The 24,866-nt window shown below is 35.9% G+C and overlaps 1 protein-coding gene across 2 annotated transcripts; it reads right to left on the bottom strand.

Annotated features, from left to right (window-relative positions):
- Positions 1–382: 382 nt before the first annotated feature.
- Positions 383–21,759, bottom strand: LOC138322834 (interferon-induced protein 44-like). 2 transcript variants are annotated; one of them, XM_069266965.1, is made up of 8 exons: positions 21,607–21,759; positions 20,153–20,298; positions 19,257–19,797; positions 18,575–18,627; positions 17,821–18,018; positions 16,950–17,096; positions 7,451–7,622; positions 383–3,072 (listed from the first exon to the last, which is right to left on the bottom strand). In XM_069266965.1, the coding sequence occupies exons 2-8, from the start codon at positions 20,156–20,158 to the stop codon at positions 2,756–2,758; spliced, it is 1,434 nt and encodes a 477-aa protein (XP_069123066.1). In that variant the 5' UTR covers positions 20,159–20,298; positions 21,607–21,759; the 3' UTR covers positions 383–2,755. The 2 variants fall into 2 exon arrangements, with proteins under 2 accessions (XP_069123066.1, XP_069123067.1); XM_069266966.1 differs by lacking the exon at positions 20,153–20,298 and having other exon boundaries at positions 21,607–21,758.
- Between the last annotated feature and the right edge of the window lie 3,107 nt (positions 21,760–24,866).

Below are 24,866 nucleotides of genomic sequence, written 5' to 3'. Positions count from 1 at the left end.
CCTCAATTTCAATTGCCCATGCACAAATAAGGACCAAAACTACATAAAACGGTAGAAATTTGCAATAATTTTGACTTATTAGCACCTTTTCATTTTTATCAATTTTTAAGCGCCCTGGGCGCTTATTGGGTCGAATACGGTAACACATAAAATTTATACAATCGGAAAACTGTCACATCAGTACAAAGATTATAGAAAAATCAGAGTCAAGTGCGTTAAACAGTGAATATTCCTTATTTCTATTTAGGGAAGTGGTTTGATGAGTCGCTGTCAGATAACAACTCGATAAAGATGACCCTATTAGAGGCAATATCATGGATGAAAACGGTGGATTGAAGCAGACCACCTGGAAAGTATAAAGCTTTGACGTACCAACATGAGGTTTTGTCAAGGCTGATGTGGCTGTTACTGATCTACGAGGTTCCAGTTACGAAAGTTGGAGAGAGCAGCAAGCATTTATCTGCGGCGATGCCTTGGAATCCCACTAGGATTTACAACCCGAAGTTACAATTACCGCTTTCATGACATAACATAGACATGGCATTGCGGGACTCCTTAGATGCAAAAGACAGTGGAACACGTGTCCAGACAAGGATAGGAAGAAAGTGGTCAGCATCGACATCTGTAGACCAGGCTGAAAGTATGCTGGAACTACGCCATGTGGTTGGAAACACGTGCAGCGGAAGGCAAGGACTATGGTTGTAGCACTTTCAACAGTGGAAGAAACACATCAGTGCCAGAGAGGCGAAAGGTGGTTCAGGACGAGGTCAGGCGGTTAGAGGAGGAAAAGAGAAAGACAAAAGCTGTTGAGTTGGGAAAGTAAGCAAGGGATGTGGATGAAGTGGGAATTGCCAAGCAGGAAACTGTCTCGGTCAGAAGTGTGGATGAAAGACCAAAACAGGATAGCATTTCTGTAAATAGCGGAATACGATGCACTACCATCCCCATCAAATCTTCACCAGTGGAGACTTATTGATGACCTAACATGTCAGCTCTGTGGTAGCCAGGGATCAATGACACACATCTTGTCAGGGTGTCGGATATCATTGCCACAGGGGCTGAAGGCGAGACAGTGGAGCGGAAGAAGTCAGCTACAACATCGCAATAGTTTTCCCAATAGTGGATACTACATTACGTCCGTGATATCGAACCATTCCAGATATAGCATCGTAGTGGAGCTCACAGTAACCTGGGAGGAAAATTGTGCAAAGGCGCATTAAAGGAAGAACTTGAAGTATGCGGATCTAATAGCAGACTGCAAAGAGAAAGGATGGAAGGCATAGCTGTTCGCAGTTAAGGTTTGATGTTGCAACATTTAGGAGTACGGGGGAAGGCAATGCCATCAGCCTGGAGGAGAATTTGTGTAGCTGCGGAGAAAGCGTCTTGCTGGTTATGGCACCGTCTTGAAATGAAAGTCAGGATCCATCGAATATATGAAAAAGTTTCCATCTCAAGAGATGAAATGTAACTGTTATTCATAAAAAAACAATGGATATTCTATTGATCACGTTTTACGTCTATGCTACCGGTACATGTTTTTCAATCTGCAGCGATACCTTATGTATCACTCTTTTATTATTTCCCGCTACTAATTTAGTTCCACACAAGTTTCAAAGAATAATCAAATGCACCTAAAAGCGTGGAAAGATGCACACAGTATTATATTTTTGGTTTGATATTTTCTCCACCAAAACAATATTTTCACTGTACTTAATGTGTTCTGATTGGTCAATATTGAGTGAAAATATCGATACCGATATGCAGCATATGTTTTCAACATAAGACCTAATATTTCATTGCGAAGTGTACTAAAATTGTTATATTCCGTGACAACATGAGCGTAATAATTAAACGAAGGGAAAGGTAGAAAGCATTTTCTATACGACTATGATTCAAGTAAATATCCGCATGATCAGGAGTTTCCTTACTTCTAGAAACAGTCTTATATTCAGTTTTTAGGATTAAAATATACAAGCCATACTTTACAGCAACGATTGTCTATTTTCAAATCAACCGGTCTTCTGCCAGTGCAGGTGTTGCAACTAATACATAAATTGAAGTGTCATCAGCAAATAATCTAATAATTTTTGTGATATCGTTTGGGACATCATTTATATAAATTAGAAATAAAAGAGATGCATGGTTAGAACTCCGAGGTACACCACTTTTAAACTTTAGAAACAAAATTAGACGATATCTCATCAATAAAATCTTTGCTTTCTATTAGATAAAGAGGTTATAAACTTTTATAATTTTATCGCTCATTCCAATATTGATACGTTTATGTAAAAGACTTGTGTAGCACACATGGCCAAACGCCTTACTAATATCAAAGAAAACAATACGTACTTTCCTCCCAGAGTATATTGTCCTCTCCAAATATTTGTATGCTTAGTAATTGATGAATTGTCGAATCGCCTGGCGGAATCCTGACTGGCATGGGGTTATTATTTTTTCAATTAAACATTTATGGACATTACTACAATAATAATGAATATAAATATATGACGATACGTATTAAAATGTATAAATAAAAGAGATTATACAAGGAGAGGTCATTAGCATGCTCCTTTCGTAAACGTGGATTCATCAGATTTCCACACAAAACGAAATCAATATATCGTCTTGTTAGACTAGAACGGCTAAAGAAACATGTTTTTAAAGCATTTATGACATCATCAGAGTAAAACAACATCGGGACAATAAACCATAATTCAAAATTAAAATCATGTAAAATTTGACATCGTTTAAATAGTCATAAAAAATTACAAAATTTCATTTTTGCCATCTGCTCAGCCTCAATCTCGTCAAGTTTGTTCTGCTGGTAGTCACCAACAAAATGTAGAATCCGTCTGAGACTGAGAAGTGCCAGGATATTGGTGTTCTGGTCAAGTTCTACCTCGCACTCATAGTTCTTGACAGGAAGTACATGTGACCGGGGTAAACCCATCACCATGGCAACTTTTTCCACACTATCCTTTATTGCAGTACTGTAGAAAATTTTGCTGACATCATTTGATATTTCCTCACAGATTTTGTCAATTTTAGTCATCAGCACAACCTGGGGTATTCCTGTGAAAGACATATAAAATTATTATGAGATCTAAAATAAATTGCGTGACGTACTTAATATCAGGATAAAGGTGGTGTTCAAGGCAATGTTAAAAATCTGCCCACAGCCCTATATCCTTGAAACTTTGCATTTTAAAGTATTACTAGTTGTCCCTTTAAAATGTCACTTCTGTTCCCTTTTGTGATTTTGAAAAGGCCCAAAGGACCTGAATTCTTCGTAGTCACAAACATGCCAAAGGAGGTTAGCTTTTATTAAAAATTCTACATTTTGTATTCATAAATCATTTGAGTAGATCGTATACTTTATATCTAAGTCATTTATTTTAGATGTTTAACTGAAAAATTTGTTTGCAATAATATTTTATACGAAAAATCAACACTTTTTGGAAAAAAAACGAAAACGAAACTTTGCTTTTTGCCATCTTCACCCTGTTACTGGTTTTGTCTACAATTTTACTCCCAATCAAAAATATTCCCATGACATTTTCTGTTTAAGTGTAAATTAGTTTTAAAATTAGAATCCGGGAAAAACAGGTTTTGAGTGACTTAGAAATAGAGAGTGCGGTTAGCAACGGACCACTTCTTTGTTAGTATACAAAGTTATACATTTTCAGTTTATGATTCCAGAGTCCGATGTAAATGGAAATAAGTCTATAGTAATAATTTAAGATGCTAAATATCATGGTTACACGACTAACACCTTTGATTGATTGAAAATTAGATATTGTCAGATCTAAGTGAAAATTGGTATATATATAGGGTAAGAATTATGCTGAATAACCTGTAATCACTTTTTTAAAGATTGGTTGGCATGGAAACAAAATGGAGGTATCTGATTGGTTGAAAATAATTTCTTATAAGATATATGTGAAAATTGGAACATATGGGTTATAGGGTATGCCGAATGAGAAAGTAACAGTTTGAAATCCATTGTTGCTATAGTAACTATGGCAACAATATATTTAAAATTATTACTATCTTAATTTGTTCCGAAATAAAAATTCCTCTGACCGGTCAAAATTAAGATTGTAACCTTTGTGGTGCTGGTATTATTTCTTAATTATACATATTTTGCTGACGAAAATATAATGCTTTCCAATAATTATTTGATTTCTGATATTAAAAAAAACTATTTGTTTCACCCAAGAGCATATCTAGTTGTTAAACCTTTTGTAATCTTGTGGAAAATGCAAGAATAAAACTGCAATAATTCTAGAGTACATGCACATATTTTAGTTTACAAAAAAAATGTATCACTAACTGTTGTTTCATTAGGGTGTCTATAATCAATTTTAAATTTATGGTCATCTAGGGCAAATATTGATTTTTGAGAAATGTGAGATGAAATCCTATTTTCGCGGATTTAAATCTTTTTGAAAAAGTATCAGTTAAAAAATTATACCTATAGCATGTTTTTAAAATGGTTTAAAAGTATGGAGAAAATCGATAACATGCCAAATATTTCGAGCATACCCAATATCCTCAATTCTCATCCTGACAAAAAAATGTTTTTGTGCTTGAAAATCAATTTGTCGTAAAAATAATTCGTAAATATCATTATAAATGAATATAAATTAACGAAAATAATTAAAAAATTAAAAACTAGAAATATGTCTGTTAGACATTTAAGTGCTCCCTAAATACTTCCTAAACTTAATTTCCGCTATGAAATCATCCGCCGCAACAGGTGCACTTTCGCTCATTATCTTTGGGACTATTGCAAGGAGATGGTTTACGCCCTTGGTGCATTGAAATAAAACTTTCCTTTACTTCATCAGAACTTTAAATGTGAATTTACTTTGAAGTTCTTTGTTACATAATAGTGTGTTTATTATCATATTGGTATTAATACGATAACCTTGTTTCATTGTTCAAAACAGTCGTCCGTTAGAACACCGTCCAGTCTCTGTGCAGGTGGTGACTTTCCTGTGTCATGCTTGAACGCCTTTCTGGGGTACATTAGATCTAGAACTCATACACTCAGACTGATATTTTATAATGTGTTTTTTTTTTATTCTGTTTCCTCTCACGCAAAGCTGTGTAATTTCATAGATATTAATTAGCACTGCAGCAAATGCGGTGTATGGTCAAAGGGTTTAGTAAGCGATAGTGCAACGTACACTTAAGACCTAGGATGATGTGAAATAAATTAAATATGTGGCCGGTACTAAAAGTTATCCGTTTCGTCACTTTCTTTTATTGACTATATAAACCTGAATTGCATTGTATTGTTCCGGAAGTTTCCAAAGTCGATCAGATGCTTAGAATATCGTGACCGATGCTAGAGTTTGTATGATACACCGCTTGAAGTTTACACAAAACAAATGCGTTTAGCACTGTGTGATGTCACTGTTGTTAATTTGTAGTAGATGATCGCTGATAAGTATGTTTATTAAAGTTTGGTGTCACAAAATCATGGCGAAATCTATTAAACGCTGTAAGACACTGTCTTCCGGTATCGCGCACAGGGACCTGGCACGATTTAAAAAAAAACTAACAGTATATATATATATCTATATATAGTATCAAGGGTATGAACTCTGCGGTCGAGAAAAACGGACCTATTTTCTTAAAACTGTGATTATTTTAATAATTGGGTTCTATACAACATCGACGGATATCTTACCTAAAGATACCTTAAAGACCTTAATTTATCTTTCCATTGAGTGCTTGATGAACAAAATCGGTCATGTATTGACGAAGTTATGGCTTGATGAATCGGGAAATTTACGAAAAATATGCTAGGTAGACATTTCCCTGTCCGGTCGAAATGTCGTCTCAACTCTAATGGGCACCTCAAGAACCAAGCCAAAATCACATATTCTATGCTTGCGGTGGTAAACAGTACCCATAACTGTGTTCATCCACAATCTCCTTTGGAGGTGTCATGACTCGTACTTTGTAGAAACTCCATTTAAACATCGTGTAGCTCACTTACTTTACCGTCACCGCCATGTTCATTTGTTCTTCGGAACGCTTCTCGAGTTTACACACAAGCACAACCTTTTCATAATTTGCATAATGTAGTCACGATACATGTATGTAAAGTCAAGAAGGGTTCCAAGAGAAAAATGAACATGGCGGTGACGGTTAAAGTAAGTGTATTTATTAAAATAATCACGGTTTTAAAAAATAGGTCCGTTTTCCCGACCGCCGAGTTCATACCCTTGATACTATAATATATATATATATATGTATACTAATGGTTAAAAAAATTTGTGCCAGGTCCCTGTGGTATCGCGTGTGCGGTTTGAATCTGCGCATAGCGGATGTACACAGACTCTACACCCGACAAGTGAAATAATTGTACGAGTACACTCTCACTAAAAATATGTTCAAAGGATGGATTCGACGGGTCCCCTTACCACTTACCCAATGCAATATGAGAAAACATCATTTTAGGCCCTTTATGCCTTTTAAAAACATACCAATCTGATTAAAATAAAGATCCTTACAGCCACGTCATTCAATACAGAATCTGACAACATCTTATAAGGGGTCATATTTGGATTACCTTTTACCACATGTACTTCAGATCTAATATATGTTCTACACATTGCTTCATCAATCGATAGCGCCATTTTGTCCCAGTATTCATATACAATTTAGCTTTGTTGTACTCTTTGGGCGAGATGACTTCGTAGGCGAAAATAACTCTGAGCATTTTCAAACTATTTCGTTCCCAGTCAAGATTCTGGCAGTGCCAATTTGATTGGCCAATTCCAAAGGTCATCTGGACGTGACACTTAATGGAATGTTGTCAGATCCTCATATCAACGTAGTGATAATAAGGATCTGTATTTCAGATTGAAAACACACAAAATAAATTAAAAAAAAACACATAAAAAGTAGTTATGTACCTAGACCTCATTGCAAAAAAAAAAAAAAATCAAAAAAAAATCGGCGCGTTCGCGGATTTTGCAATCCCACCCTTGACAAAGTTTGATTATTCGATAATTATCAGCCGTACTGAACGAAGGCATCTTCGTCAAAAGATTATCATACCGCACTCCGTTATAAACAAACTAACAACAGTAAAACGAGGTAATTGCTATACTGTTCAGGTGATACTGATACTCACGCATATTAGCTAAAGGCTCTCTAATAAATGTCTCCATCTTGTAACGTTTGTTATCAACAGTTATGGATATTGGATCGACAGAAATAAGATTCCCAGATCACCTAAAATATCTATGTTATCTGATTAGACCAATACGTATCGTTGAATTATTGTCATGTAATCGGAACTAAAAAGATAAAGTTTGTAACTTTAGTACTAGATATTACCTCGTGATCAACCCGTCGTCCTCATCAGAACATGTATTATTATTTTAAGATTACAACACAACGATATCTCATTGACAAATCACAACGTTACCTTTTTCATTCATTCGCATCTGCATATTTTTGATCATTTCTAAGACTTTCTCCGGAACGATATCCACAGTACTGCCATCCACAACAAACGCCACACAGTGGATTTTATCTGACAATTTTGGGTATTTCACATAACCTCTGTTACCAGGAGCTAGCGGCATAGACGGATTGAACTAAAACAGACAAACGAAGATGTACTTACAACTATGTCTATGGAGGGTGGTCAACCATTTTAAAATGGAACTGTGGGTACTGATTTTCATAGGTCTGTGGCAATATTTGGCACAAAAATACCATGTCATAGTACCCTCGTGTGACCTACAGTGTTTGTCCCTTGTTTTCATCAATATGCTTTAATATTCTGATGATAATTGTTCTCCTGTTATGCATATACCCCGATAAAATAAACCCATTGGATACGTTCACTACATAGAGTTACAGAAGAATAAAAAAATGAACAAGTTATTAGAATTGAACATGCTAATCAAAATAAATTTCAGAAAATAAAAAATCAGGCGGCTTTTGCAAAGACATATTTTTTCTCTTATTCTTGTCGTCTTTTTTGTTCTGGATGTTGCTACCTATTCTTGACAAAGCTTTATCTATACAAGTGGTAGTTATCCAACATAAAAGGGAGTAGAACAACTAGCTTTGCCTTTGTCTATATGTTTAGTATGTCCGATATCTTTGGCATTATGTTTCAATAGCATTCTAACGTTGGTAGTATTAAATGGACAATTTATAGGGAGAGACTAATAAGGTCATAGTAACTTACTACAACCAATGGGTACTATTACAGGGAGAGACTAATAAGGTCATAGTAACTTACTACAACCAATGGGTACTATTACAGGGAGAGACTAATTATGCCATAGAAACTTACTACAACCAATGGGTACTATTACAGGGAGAGACTAATAAGGTCATAGTAACTTACTACAACCAATGGGTACTATTACAGGGAGAGACTAATTATGCCATAGAAACTTACTACAACCAATGGGTACTATTACAGGGAGAGACTAAATAGGTCATAGTAACTTACTACAACCAATGGGTACTATTACAGGGAGAGACTAATTAGGTCATAGTAACTTACTACAACCAATGGGTACTATTACAGGGAGAGACTAATAAGGTCATAGTAACTTACTACAACCAATGGGTACTATTACAGGGAGAGACTAATAAGGTCATAGTAACTTACTACAACCAATGGGTACTATTACAGGGAGAGACTAATTAGGTCATAGTAACTTACTACAACCATGGGTACTATTACAGGGAGAGACTAATAATGTCATAGTAACTTACTACAAACCAATGGGTACTATTACAGGGAGAGACTAATAATGTCATAGTAACTTACTACAACCAATGGGTACTATTACAGGGAGAGACTAATAAGGTCATAGTAACTTACTACAACCAATGGTTTGTTTGTTTGTTTGATTAATTAACGTCCTATTAACAACTATGGTCACGTAAGGACGGCCTTTCATTTATGCGGTGTGCTGCGTGTATGTTGTGCGAGGTGAGTGTTTTGGGAGACTACGGTATATTCATGCCGTGTACCCTTGTATAGTGGAACTATTGCCTTTTTTTATAGTTCTGTATTACTGAAGCATGCCGCCGAAGACACCAAGCAACACACCATAACCGGTAACATTATACTGACAACGGGCGAACCAGTCGTCCCACTCCCTATATGTTGAGCGCTAAGCAGGAGCAGAAACTTCCACTTTTATAGACTTTCGTGTGTCTCGGCCAGGGGACAGATCCAAGAGCCTTCCTCACAGATGCGAACGCTCAACTCAAGGCCAAAACTGAGGCGCTCCCAAGGGAGGCATTAGGAAAGATAAAGTCAGTTAGGAAGAAGAGAAAAGATAAGATCCTAAATTTAGCCGCCTTTTACAATCATGCAATGGACAGGTACAATTCTAACGGCCTACCTGCAGTTGGTACTATTATAGGGAGAGACTAATAATGTAATAATAACTTACTACGACCCGTGGGTACTATTACAGGGAGAGACTAATAAGGTCATAGTAACTTACTACAACCAATGGGTACTATTACATGGAGAGACAAAATAGGTCATAGTAACTTACTACAACCAATGGGTACTATTACACGGAGAGACTAATTAGGTCATAGTAACTTACTACAACCAATGGGTACTATTACACGGAGAGACTAAATAGGTCATAGTAACTTACTACAACCAATGGCTACTATTACAGGGAGAGACTAATAAGGTCATAGTAACTTACTACAACCAATGGGTACTATTACACGGAGAGACTAAATAGGTCATAGTAACTTACTACAACCAATGGCTACTATTACAGGGAGAGACTAATTAGGTCATAGTTACTTACTACAACCGATGGGTACTATTACAGGGAGAGACTAATAAGGTCATAGTAACTTACTAAAACCAATGGGTACTATTACAGGGAGAGACTAATTATGCCATAGTAACTTACTACAACCAATGGGTACTATTACAGGGAGAAGACTAATAAGGTCATAGTAACTTACTACAACCAATGGGTACCATTACAGGAAAATGAGACTCATTAATCATAGTTACTTACTAAAACCAATGGGTACTATTACAGGGAGAGACTAATTATGCCATAGTAAACTTACTACAACCAATGGGTACTATTACAGGGAAAGACTAATAAGGTCATAGTAACTTACTAAACCAATGGGTACTATTACAGGGAGAACTAATAGACTAATAATGTAGCATAGTAACTTACTAAAACCAATGGGGTACTATTACAGGGAGAGACTAATAAGGTCATAGTAACTTACTACAACCAATGGGTACTATTACAGGGAGAGACTAATAAGGTCATAGTAACTTACTACAACCAATGGGTACTATTACAGGGAGAGACTAATAAGGTCATAGTAACTTACTACAACCAATGGGTACTATTACAGGGAGAGACTAATTAGGTCATAGTAACTTACTACAACCAATGGGTACTATTACAGGGAGAGACTAATTAGGTCATAGTAACTTACTACAACCAATGGGTACTATTACAGGGAGAGACTAATAAGGTCATAGTAACTTACTACAACCAATGGGTACTATTACAGGGAGAGACTAATTAGGTCATAGTTACTTACTACAACCAATGGGTACCATTACAAGAAATGATTCATTAGGTCATAGTAACTTACTACAACCAATGGGTACTATTACAGGGATAGACTAATAAGGTCATAGTAACTTACTACAACAAATGGGTACTTTTGCAGGGAGAGACTAATAAGGTCATAGTAACTTACTACAACCAATGGGTACTATTACAGAGACTAATAAGGTCATAGTAACTTACTAAACCATATGGGTACTATTACAGGGAGAGACTAATAAGGTCATAGTAACTTACTACAACCAATGGGTACTATTACAGGGAGAGACTAATTATGCCATAGAAACTTACTACAACCAATGGTACTATTACAGGGAAGAACTAAAAAGGTCATAGTAAATTTACTACAACCAATGGGTAACTATTACAGGGAGAGACTAATTAGGTCATAGTAACTTACTACAACCAATGGTACTATTACAGGGAGAGAGACTAATTAAGCCATAGAAACTTACTACAACCAATGGGTACTATTACAGGGATAGGACTCAATAAATGAGACTAAGGTCATAGTAACTTACTACAACCAATGGGTACTATTACAGGGAGAGACTAATAAAGGTCATAGTAACTTACTACAACCAATGGGTACTATTACAGGGAAGACTATAATGCATTAAAACTTACTACAACCAATGGGTACATTTACAGAGATAGACAAATAAGGTCATAGTAACTTTCTACAAAGTCAATGGGTACTATTATGGGCAGGCGATACAGGGAGAGACAAAACTAAGCAATTCAGACAGAAACTATAAACTTTAAACAACCTATCCAAAGTTGTCATTATTTTGAGAGAGACAAACTAGGTCATAGTGTCTTTCTCACCCAATAGGTTTTATTACATTGAGAGACAAACTAGGTCATAGTTAACTTTCTACACCCAATAGGGTTTCATTACAGTTGAGAGACAAACTAGGTCATAGATCACTTTCCTCACTCCAATAGGGTTTATTACATTGAGAGACAAACTAGGTCATAGTCAACTTTCTCACTCAATAGGTTTCATTACATTGAGAGACAAACTAGGTCATAGTAACTTTCTCACCCAATAGTGTTTTATTACATTGAGAGACAAACTAGGTCATAGTCAATTTACTCACCCAATAGGGTTTCATTACATTGAGAGACAAACTAGGTCATAGTCACTTTCTCACCCCAATAGGTTTCATTACATTGAGAGACAAACTAGGTCATAGTAACTTTCTCACCCAATAGGTTTTCATTACATTGAGAGACAAACTAGGGGTCATAGTAAACTAACTTTCTCCTCACCCAATAGGTTTTCATTACATTGAGAGACAAACTAGGTCCATAGTAACTTTCTTACCCAATAGGTTTCATTACATTGAGAGACAAACTAGGTCATAGTCACTTTCTCACCCAATATAGGTTTCATTACATTGAGAGACAAACTAGGTCATAGTAACTTTCTCACCCAATAGGTTTATTACAATGAGAGACAACTAGCGTTAGTACTTTCTCACCCAATAGGTTTCATTACATTGAGAGACAAACTAGGTCATAGTAACTTTCACCCAATAGGTTTTCATTACATTGAGAGACAAACTAGGTCATAGTAACTTTCTCACCCAATAGGTTTCATTACATTGAGAGACAAACTAGGTCATAGTAACTTTTCTCACCCCAATAGGTTTCATTACATTGAGAGACAAACTAGGTCATGGTAACTTTCCTCACCCAATAGGTTTCATTACATTGAGAGACAAACTAGGTCATAGTAACTTTCTCACCCAATAGGTTTCATTACATTGAGAGACAAAACTAGGTCATAGTAACTTTCTCACCCAATAGGTTTCATTACATTGAGAGACAAACTAGGTCATAGTAACTTTCTCACCCAATAGGTTTCATTACATTGAGAGACAAACTAGGTCTAGTAACTTTCTCACCCAATAGGTTTCATTACATTGAGAGACAAACTAGGTCATAGTAACTTTCTCACCCAATAGGTTTCATTACATTGAGAGACAAACTAGGTCATAGTAACTTTCTCACCCATAAGGTTTCATTACATTGAGAGACAAACTAGGTCATAGTAACTTTCTCATCCCAATAGGTTTAATTACATTGAGAGACAAACTAGGTCATAGTAAACTTTCTCACCCATAAGGTTTCATTACATTGAGAGACAAACTAGGTCATAGTTACTTTCTCACCCAATAGGTTTAATTACATTGAGAGACAAGGTAGGTCATAGTACTTTCTCACCCAATAGGTTTCATTACATTGAGAGACAAACTAGGTCATAGTAACTTTCTCACCCAATAGGTTTCATTACATTGAGAGACAAACTAGGTCATAGTAAACTTTCTCACTCAATAGGTTTCATTACATTGAGAGACAAACTAGGTCATAGTAACTTTCTCACCCAATAGGTTTCATTACATTGAGAGACAAACTAGGTCATAGTAACTTTCTCACCCAATAGGTTTCATTACATTGAGAGACAAACTAGGTCATAGTAACTTTCTCACCAATAGGTTTCATTACATTTAGAGACAAACTAGGTCATAGTAACTTTCTCACCCAATAGGTTTCATTACATTTAGAGACAAACTAGGTCATAGTAACTTTCTCACCCAATAGGTTTCATTACATTGAGAGACAAACTAGGTCATAGTAACTTTCTCACCCAATAGGTTTCATTACATTGAGAGACAAACTAGGTCATAGTAACTTTCTCATCCAATAGGTTTCATTACATTGAGAGACAAACTAGGTCATAGTCATTATTCATTAGAGAAAACTGTCATAGTACTTTCTCACCAATAGGTTTCATTACATTTAGAGACAAACTAGGTCAATAGTAACTTTCTCACCCAATAGGTTTCATTACATTGAGAGACAAACTAGGTCATAGTAACTTTCTCACCCAATAGGTTTCATTACATTGAGAGACAAACTAGGTCATAGTAACTTTCTCACCCAATAGGTTTCATTACATTGAGAGACAAAACTAGGTCATAGTCACTTTCTCACCCAATAGGTTTCATTACATTGAGAGACAAACTAGGTCATAGTAACTTTCTCACCCAATAGGTTTTCATTACATTGAGAGACAAACTAGGTCATAGTAACTTTCTCACCCAATAGGTTTAATTACATTGAGAGACAAACTAGGTCATAGTAACTTTCTCACTCAATAGGTTTCATTACATTGAGAGACAAACTAGGTCATAGTAACTTTTCTCACCCAATAGGTTTCATTACATTGAGAGACAAACTAGGTCATAGTAACTTTCTCACTCAATAGGTTTCATTACATTGAGAGACAAACTAGGTCATAGTAACTTTCTCACCCAATAGGTTTCATTACATTGAGAGACAAACTAGGTCATAGTAACTTTCTCACTCAATAGGTTTCATTACATTGAGAGACAAACTAGGTCATAGTAACTTTCTCACCCAATAGGTTTCATTACATTGAGAGACAAACTAGGTCATAGTAACTTTCTCATCCAACAGGTTTCATTACATTGAGAGACAAACTAGGTCATAGTCACTTTCTCACTCAATAGGTTTCATTACATTTAGAGACAAACTAGGTCATAGTAACTTTCTCACCCAATAGGTTTCATTACATTGAGAGACAAACTAGGTCATAGTAACTTTCTCACCCAATAGGTTTCATTACATTGAGAGACAAACTAGGTCATAGTAACTTTCTCACCCAATAGGTTTCATTACATTGAGAGACAAACTAGGTCATAGTCACTTTCTCACTCAATAGGTTTCATTACATTTAGAGACAAACTTTGGTCATAGTAACTTTCTCACCCAATAGGTTTCATTACATTGAGAGACAAACTAGGTCATAGTAACTTTCTCGCCCAATAGGTTTCATTACATTGAGAGACAAACTAGGTCATAGTAACTTTCTCACCCAATAGGTTTAATTACATTGAGAGACAAACTAGGTCATAGTAACTTTCTCACTCAATAGGTTTCATTACATTGAGAGACAAACTAGGTCATAGTAACTTTCTCACCCAATAGGTTTCATTACATTGAGAGACAAACTAGGTCATAGTAACTTTCTCACCCAATAGGTTTCATTACATTGAGAGACAAACTAGGTCATAGTAACTTTCTCACTCAATAGGTTTCATTACATTGAGAGACAAACTAGGTCATAGTAACTTTCTCACCCAATAGGTTTCATTACATTGAGAGACAAACTAGGTCATAGTAACTTTCTCACCCAATAGGTTTCATTACATTGAGAGACAAACTAGGTCATAGTAACTTTCTCACCCAATAGGTTTCATTACATTGAGAGACAAACTAGGTCATAGTAACTTTCTCACCCAATAGGTTCCATTACATTGAGAGACAAACTAGGTCATAGTAACTTTCTCACTCAATAGGTTTCATTACATTGAGAGACAAACTAGGTCATAGTAACTTTCTCACCCAATAGGTTTCATTACATTGAGACAAACTAGGTCATAGTAACTTTCTCACCCAATAGGTTTCATTACATTGAGAGACAAACTAGGTCATAGTAACTTTCTCACCCAATAGGTTTCATTACATTGAGAGACAAACTAGGTCATAGTGACTTAATAAACTAATGGTTGACATATTTGATATGTGAATTCAACTCTGCAAACCCATTTCGGAAATTTCATTTTTCACTAATTGATTATAAATAGTAGGTTATCAGATAGCGACTATTTAAAAGTCGATTTCAAAACAACTGATATAAATTTGATTTGTGACAAAGTTGATCAGTCTAAGGAAGCTCATTGACGAACTTTTTATGTTATCGGGTCGTCGTAAAATGTGCGTAATGTTGAGAAATAATGAAGCACAAATTGGAATTCCACTGTAATTCTAAAAAATACCACATCAGTTTGCGATAAGAACAATGAATAGCATTAGTTATGGCAACTAATTGTAACACAATATTGCGCGTTATTACACTGTATTTACACTTGCTAGGCTTGTTCACTATACGCAAGTACTAGCCGATTTTGTTTACCATAACCTCATGGTAACATTGAACTTTGAACTTGAATATGAAAATGTTCTATGCAACGTAAAGGGGCTACTTTTTTAAAAAAGAAACACATGGTTTTGTTTACATTTTGACGTAACATTACGTGTATATTGCTGTTTTTCATAGAATTTGGGGAAAATGTAAACAATACATATATGTTTTATATTTATATATGATACAAACATTTTTTAAATGAACAATTGTATAAAGAAACGGGAAAAAATATCCCGACCGGGGCGACGTGCAGCGCTTTCATTTTTGTTAAAAATGATGGATGTCAAATGTAAACATTACCTCTGTGTCTGTGTCCTACGATCGAGTCTTTGGGGTTGACGGGCGTGAGACCCTCTGACAGAGCTAGGTCAGTTATAAACATATTCTCTTGTATTTGTTCTTTGAGAATTTAATCATGTGTATTATAAAACATGCACCGCTAGTAATCCACGTGTTGACAGCCACACGTCACCACAAATACAATGTATCCATCGAACACAAGTGAAGTTGTTCCCTCTATAGATGGCGATGGATCTAAGCGTAGATTATATAATCACATGGCTTCGAAGGATGTAATATCGTCAAGTCAGACGACAATCTCAACCAAATTTAGCTACTTGAACATCGGTGTTTTGACAACTTCGGAAAACTCCAGTGTGTTAGCGTGCGTCAGCCTCGCCTCGCTGCACAATAACGGTCACCGAGTTCACACATGTACAAATACTTTATGTTATTACGCTATATATTAACTTTTAGCAAAATTGAATACCTATTTAAAGTTCTGATATGATTAAATAAAATTATCTCTGAAATTTACTTTGTTTGTCATGTTTATCTTACACTAAAATATTGATTTTTTTTTCGTCGCGGATGAATAATTCTATCTTATGTGAAGAGTCACCATTCGCTGTTCAATTGACCGACTTTTATTGAATAATTACGTCACTATCAAATGACGATTTTATTGCATAAAATGTAAATAAAAAGTCGTGTGAGTGTAAATATAGGGATTGGATTTCGTTTTTATGTTAACCATGCTTGTATGGAGCAATTCCTCTATGAATATATTCAATATGGGGCGCTAACGCGCCCCATAGAATATATTCTTAGAGGAATTGCTCCATACAAGCATGGTTAACATAAAAACGAAATCCAATCCCTATATAGTTTATCATTTATTTAAAGTTAACTGGTTTTTATTGTTATTCTTTTCACTTTCCATTCTATACAAAAAGGTAAGATTCAGTCTGACACTGAATTGGTCGACGTTATCTTAGTATTTGAAAACAAACTGGTTATACCTTGTAGCGGTCAGGCACGTGACCGTCCAGTAGGTTGTCCACATCTTTATCATTCAGACCCTGATCCTCCTCCAGGCCACGGGTGTCACATAACTGGAAGTTGAGGGGTCTACCTTCATATCCCACACGGACAGGATAAATACGGTACTATATTGAAAATAGGAATTAGATAGATATAGGCTCTTACTTAAGTGTTCATTTCATATGAGATTTTATGAAACGTGTCTAAGAAGTTTATTTTTATTTTTTGCGAGCCTTGGCGAGCAAAAATTAAAACTTCGAGACGAATTTCATAAAATTTCATATAAAATGAACGCCATTTTTTTCCCGCCGTCCTCGTAATCCTGACGTCACGTCATATTTCCTGATGTCATTTAATTGTTTCAGTTCACAATGAATTTCTAGCCAATGAAAATCGCTCCAGGTAATATTACATTAGTGACGTATGCAAAATATTACACGGGGAAAATCACTGGATATCAGGCGGATTATGTGATAAAAACATATAATACCAATCCTCTGTTATTAGCAGTAGTGTTCAAAAGAATTCATGTTCCTTTCTCTACTAACATTGCCAAATGAGTCCAATTGTCTTTATCTTATTCACCAAAGTAGGATCATTATGACCACTATACTAACATACAACATTCCATAACAAATTAATTTTATAGCCTTTGATTTACTCTGATTGTTTTAAGCAAGTGAACGATGAAAATGTTATGTTTGCTCTGTTACATATGCATAATATTATGTTCAATATTTTAATTTTCTCAAACGCAATGCGTTCTATCGTGCATGTTCAACGTAAATTCAATTAAAACTGTACATTGTGTCATATATGTCATAAGGGTTATATCGTACCTATACTCACAATAGTTGTTAAACCAAATTCAGCACTCCCAACATTAGCCTGGGCACTAACATGTCCCCTGAAGATGGAGTTGATGGTGTTGAAGTAGCTCGACTTGCCCGCCCCGACCTGTCCCACCAGTAAGATCCTCGCCTGCTGGAGATCTAGGCCCGGTAATGGTGTGTATGACGTTACGTTTTCCTTGAGTTCTTCTTCTTGCTAAATACAACGTCGATGTTCATATATAAATAAACTTTCGGCTGAGTTGATGCGTTTCAGTAATGCTTATCATTACACATTTTTCTTAGTCTCTACATTCAAAATCAATTGTACATGAGTTCGTTTAGAACACACTTGAAACTTTGTAATATGGAATTAACCGATTGACATATGTATTACATTTAATGATACACATGTCACCCATTGGGAGGCTTAGCAGCAGACAATACACTACTGATAGTATTTACTGCAAAGGTTTTAAAAAAGTCGTCTGCATTCATAGCATAATAAAGATCATATAGATCTCATTTTCCTTGCGTTATATATTTCACATCAAATGAACTTGATTGTATAACTGAGTACATGGTATAAACATATACCATTGCCTTTGTGAAGACTCCTGGGTAACTAGTCGGACGCTCAATCGAGCTAAAGATAAGTTTTCTCCAGCCGAGCGGAATTTTGCGACTAGTATATTCACCAGGGTTACACAAAATTTCCTAACATATCTTATTAAGTCTAGAGTTTCATATACCATATTGACTTAGCTACATACCGTGCTGCTCCAATTAACATTTGAAAGCCATGGCGTTTGAAGAAACTCAAACTCTGAAAACGATAACATCAAAAACAGCATGATTAATACGTTCGTGAGTGTTTGCAATTTGTTTAGGCAAAACAAAAATAATAAATAAAACTACGTCATGTGTATAAATGAGTATGGACTACGATCTGAATATAGGCACGTACAGTGCTTGCGTTCAGAATAAACTAAGTTAAACCAAGTAAACTAAGTTAAACCAAGTAAACCCTCCGACCCTAGCTATTTTGTCACACTTAGTTAAACAAAATGTTGTGTTCAAATCAGTTAATAATTGTAACTGTTCAAAGATTTCAAGAAAGTCAATTCACAACAATGAGGAGTGAAAGACTTCTAGTCTGCCTAAAGCCACAAAATATGAATAATAAAAGTAATGAAAATAAATTGGATATCAATGACTTACAATGTAAAGTAAAAATTCTTACGTTCTCACAACATCGAATATTTTCGTAAAAGATCCGACATTTTTACGTATAAACCTATATTTGGCGTCATTATTTGTCAGTGTCTATCGCTTCCAAACTTTAGCGCCGTGGTATTTACTACTGCCTGGTTTTTTTTCGATTCACAAGATCGCAGTGTTAATGATATAACAAAACAAAGTCCCTATGGTTGTAATCGTGTAAGTATGTTGTACCTTGAACACAGTAAACCTCCAGTTCCAGGACATCCATGTGGCCGTTCATCACGCTCTTGTAGTCCTGCCCCTGCATGTCATACGAATTACCAAGCTTGGCGTATCCATTTAGCCGGAAATGATTCTCAGATTGGTTTACTGTTCCACCAAAACATTTCAGATCATATCCGTTACCAAAGGTTGGGCCGTATTTTGAAAACCCATATATTGCATAAGTTCCTTTGTCAATGCTAGGAAATTTCATTGGCTGTTGTGAGCCTTTAGATTCAAGTTTAAACAGGAACGCCTTTAGATCCGCGATGTATGAACCGTTGGAATTCCAGCTTGCGGCTGTGTACCCACCATATACAGAATTATCAGTGTTATACAAAACTGTAACAGTTGGTCCTTTGTGGTCACACAGATTATGGAAGGTGTGAGCATTACAGCCATCACGGCTGATCTTGTACAGTAACGTAAACTTGTGTGACTTTGATGAATCAATCCACTTGGAAAGTTGACTTCGATGGGTCTGTGTTAGCTCCTTCGCCATTACATGCACCTGAAACGTATATAAATACATGTCGTTAAGATACGCCATTGTGTTTCATCATTTACATTTACATTCATATCTCTAACGAATACCTATATCTGTCGCTCATAGATCAGCATTATACATATTAGCATGTATACCATTGTGGTAGTTGGGCATTCTGACGTGAGTATGCTTGAGTTATGGTGCATTGAGCCCATTTGCGACTAGCTGATTTTAATTATGCACATGTACAAGCACAATGAATATTTGATTTACTTTCTACATTCTTTTCCGATTTATATAATTTTTGTATGTATAAACACATTGTGGTATTATCATACACATTGTATGTCACTAGTGTCGTCCATGTTGTTTACTGCACCTGCATATTGTCGAATGAGAGCTGTGCTGCTGATTGGTTGATTTTCTGTCCGACACTGGCTCTTGTATTTGGTATAATACGGCAGCACACGTTTTCCCGCCAAACTGGAAAGTAGCAGTCCACGTCCCTAGTCCGTCTCGGCGTATCTGCAGCAGAGAGTTGTGTGTCACGGGAGGCGTCGGTGTGTGCATGTATATGTTTCGTCTTTTTTATGTTGTCTCGGGCAAAACTAAGCAGCTGATAAGACTGTTTGTATTTGTTTTATACTACCAGAGGTGGCATGATAAGGGCCCGGTTATCAAAGATAAATGTGTAGCATAAGGTTATGGGGAATTAAGCGTGTGTATGGTATTGTTCCTCGAAGAATACTTATTTTTTTCCGTGAAATAAATACAGAGGACGGTATTTGTTTTGAATAAACCATCACTGCGACAGCATATATGGGCTGTATCAAGCTAATTGTGGTAAATACTGGGTTCGCTGTAATTTAATATTATACATTTATTTGGGAATTAATACATTTTTGTCACTTTATCTTTTGCATTTTAGGGTGATTTGAGCACTTTTATTTTTACTCTAAAATATTTAACACATTAATAAATATTGAGGCGAAAAGGTAAGCACGCCACCCGACAACCCCCACCCCCTATACCCCCATACACTTGTTGCCTGACTTAGGAAGAGTAACATTGTACTTATTGATATTCAAAATATTTTTTAAAGTTTAATACCGGAACGTTTTCTTTAAAGGAGTAAAGCCGCCAAAACGGCTAAACATGGTGCATTTTGTAACAGAACATTCATACATATCAAACAACCCATCAGGAAAATATAGCTTTAATTTGTTGTGTATGTGGCAAAAATAAAGCACACATACATGTGTATGTTTTTCTTTTATTTTCTTGTATAGTATTAACTCCCATTTCCAAAAATTTATACGAGAAGACAAGTTTATTACAGAAAAATTTTGACTTCTCAGAGGTGTACAGCTATAATATTTGTTTTGTATAACCCGATGAACACGTGATGTATTCCTGTGAAAAACAGTAACTATTTAACATGTACTATATGACAACACAAGATTAAATTACAATCGCATAGAATTCTTCATCATTAGCTATTTTAGATGACGTAGTACACATAGAGGTTTAGCAATAAAAGGCCCAGAGACATTGACGGTCTTCTTACTATTGACACAGAACAAAAAGGTCAAAGTACTGTCCAGACGTGGCATGATAAGGGCCCTGTGTATTGTTATTTGTTAAGATTAGTAAAGCAAATGTATGAGTTAATTATTCTTAATAGCATGGCATTCCAGGCTATAACCTGGATAGACAGAGGTTACCACTCATAACCATTAATGTTCTAAACCTGTGTCAACCTCTGTGTAACTATAGTTTATAAATAAATTATCGACTGCAGACTTTAGATGGGTAATGAATAATGATACTTACTATATTGGGATTGATACCGAGATAACCACCGTCATATCAGGATTGTCTCACATGCTGTCTCGTAATCTTAGGTTGTAAAATCGTGTAACTGGAGTTATTGTTGACCACAGGGACCTGGCACGATTTTTTTAAAACTAACAGTATACATACATATATATTATAGTATCAAGGGTATGAACTCGGCGATCGAGAAAAACGGACCTATTTTTTTAAAACCGTGATTATTTTAATAAATGGGTTCTATACAACATTGACGGATATCTTACCTTAAAGAGAAATAATTTATCTTTCCATTGAGTGTTTGATGAACAAAATTGGCCAAGTATTGACGAAGTTATGACTTGATGAATCGGGAAATTTACGAAAAATATGCTAGGTAGACATTTCCCTGTCCGGTCGAAATGTCGTCTCGGCTCTAATGGGCACCTCAAAAACCAAGCCAAAATCACAAAATCTACGCTTGTGGTGGTAAACAGTACCCATAATTGTGTTCTTCTACAATCTCCGTTGGAGGTGTCATAACCCGTACTTTGTAGAAACTCCATTTAAACATCGTGTAGCTCACTTACTTTAACCGTCACCGCCATGTTCATTTGTTTTTCGGAACGCTTCTCGAGTTTACACATAAGCACAACATAACATAATTTGCATAATGTAGTCACGATATGTAAAGTCGAGAAGCGTTCCGAGAGAAAAATGAACATGGCGGTGACGGTTAAAGTAAGTGAGCTACACGATGTTTAAATGGAGTTTCTACAAAGTACGGATCATGACACCTCCAAAGGAGATTGTGGATGAACACAGTTATGGGTACTGTTTACCACCACAAGCGTAGATTTTGTGATTTTGGCTTGGTTTTTGAGGTACCCATTAGAGCCGAGACGACATTTCGACCGGACAGGGAAATGTCTACCTAGCATATTTTTCGTAAATTTCCCGATTCATCAAGCCATAACTTCGTCAATACTTGGCCAATTTTGTTCCTCAAGCACTCAATGGAAAGATAAATTATTTCTCTTTAAGGTAAGATATCCGTCAATGTCGTATAGAACCCATTTATTAAAATAATCACGGTTTTAAAAAAAAAATAGGTCCGTTTTTCTCGACCGCCGAGTTCATACCCTTGATACTATAATATATATTATATGTATACTATTGGTTAAAATTTTTCGTGCCGGGTCCCTGTGTTGTTGACTGCCCAAAGGTCACCTTTATCTTTATGGACGTGTAACAGTTGTATAGACTCGTCACAAGGCCTAGCCCTCCATACCGGGAAACGAAAATGAAAGTGAAAATGTGATCTATTTTCCTGTTAAAGATTAATGTGTAGCATAAGGTTACGGGGAATTAAGCGTGTTTATAGATATTGTTACTCGAAGAATACTTATTATTTTCCGTGTAATAGATACAGAGGACGGTATTTGTTTTGAATAAACCATCACTGCGACAGCATATATGGGCTGTATCAAGCTAATTGTGGTAAATACTGGTTTCATTGTAATTTAATATTATACATTTATTTGGGAATTAATACATTTTTGTCACTTTTACCTTTACATTTTAGGTAAAATATCGCACTTTTATTTTTACTCTAAAATATTAAACACATTAATAAGTATTGAGGCGAAAAGGTAAGCACGCCACCCGATAACCCCCACCCCCTATACCCCCATACACTTGTTCCCTGACTTAGGAAGAGTAACATTGTACTTATTGATATTCAAAATATTTTTTAAAGTTTAATACCGGTGTCATACAAAATTTTGACCCCCATTAAATATATTTTATGCATAAAATATTGACCCCCCCTATAAAATATTGATCTCCCCTTTATGCACTATAATATTATCGCACCTCGGACAGAAATGTCCCCAAATGATTGGCGGAGAGCCGTCACGTGGTGACCCCCTAATACTTTATAGGGGGTCAGTAAATTTTATTATGGTGCAATATGGCGGCTGTCGCCCTCGCTTCAAAATTTTAACACATTCTCTTCAACTAAATATACCATTTCTTTACCGTAAAAATATATTTTACTTATTATTTTTTATGTAAAATTCATTTAAAATCGTTTCTATACTTCAAATTAAATGAAACGCATTTTTTTAAATACGAGTTGCTTCCCCTACGCCAGTTTGAAAGTTGATGACGCGGTGAAAGTCAAACGTAAGAATTCAAGCGTTTTCTTGACTGCGACCATAAACAAATGGAGGGGTTCGTATCTTTAGATCTATCAACCCTCACTCTTCAGCTAATTTATCGGCATTACTTTAAGTGATTATCTCAGCGAGAATGCAGAGATGATCATGTGTCTGCGCTATAAATGTTGGATGGATGTTTGTGTCACTTTTGTTTATGATGCTTTCAATATACAACCAGTCTGATGTCGCATTGAGGTAGGCCTATTGTGCACTAGGAATGTCGAATTATTGTTGATTTATGAATTACTCAGTATTGTTCTTCAGGTTCCTTATACAGTTATTTGCAGATTCCGGAAAGAAATACATACATGTAAATAAATACGTAGGCCTACTGTATGCCAAATATTTAAAAATGCGGCGATGTTGTTGTATACTTCGCCAGCATGGTTCAGGTTTGATATCGGATTCCTGAGAAAACAAATAGGAAACAAAGATCTAATGAAACAAATAAATGGTCCTCGATGCGCTAAATTCGTTATATAGTCAGTTACTGACCCCCTATAAAGGCATAGAGGGTCAGTAAGAAGTATATGAGGCTCGGGCTACGCCCTCGCCCCCTATAAATCTTACTGACCCTCTATGCCTTATAGGGGGTCAGTAACTGACTATATAACTAATATTATTATTGATATACTGCACCCTAAATATATACATTGTAGTCCTGAGAAGTAATATCATCAGTACCTATGGGTTTGCTCAGGTAATACACAAGGTGTCAAACTTACCTGTAAGTGTGGGGATGACCCCCTGGGGCTACAAGTGTATACCTATATATAGGCCTGAATGCCCTATAGGCCTACCCCATGTATCATTAAAGGTGACAAGTTAAATGTATGGATTGATTATAAGTATAATCATGGGACTATTAATACATTTTTTGTTGAATTATTATGTTGTTTTTAAAATGAAGTTATTTATATATATACAGTAGATATAATATACAACGCATATACATTTTCTGTATAACTGGGATCAAGGACGTACATGAGAAGAATAAGTCACACTGGGTTTTGGGGAAATCCAAGGCAGGCGCTTTTGTGTTTGTGCACTGACCGTGAC

Source organism: Argopecten irradians, chromosome 5 (assembly GCF_041381155.1).
Source record: "Argopecten irradians isolate NY chromosome 5, Ai_NY, whole genome shotgun sequence".
NCBI classification, from domain to species: domain Eukaryota; kingdom Metazoa; phylum Mollusca; class Bivalvia; order Pectinida; family Pectinidae; genus Argopecten; species Argopecten irradians.
Note: the sequence above shows the minus strand (reverse complement) of the source record. Positions and strands in the feature narration are given on the sequence as shown.

Coding starts and splice junctions, on each gene's coding strand:
- LOC138322834 (XM_069266965.1), bottom strand. Junction 18,628..19,256: donor GGAGGTTTACTGTGTTCAAG/GTACAACATACT, acceptor TATCGTTTTCAG/AGTTTGAGTTTCTTCAAACG. Junction 18,019..18,574: donor ATGTTAATTGGAGCAGCACG/GTATGTAGCTAA, acceptor CGTTGTATTTAG/CAAGAAGAAGAACTCAAGGA.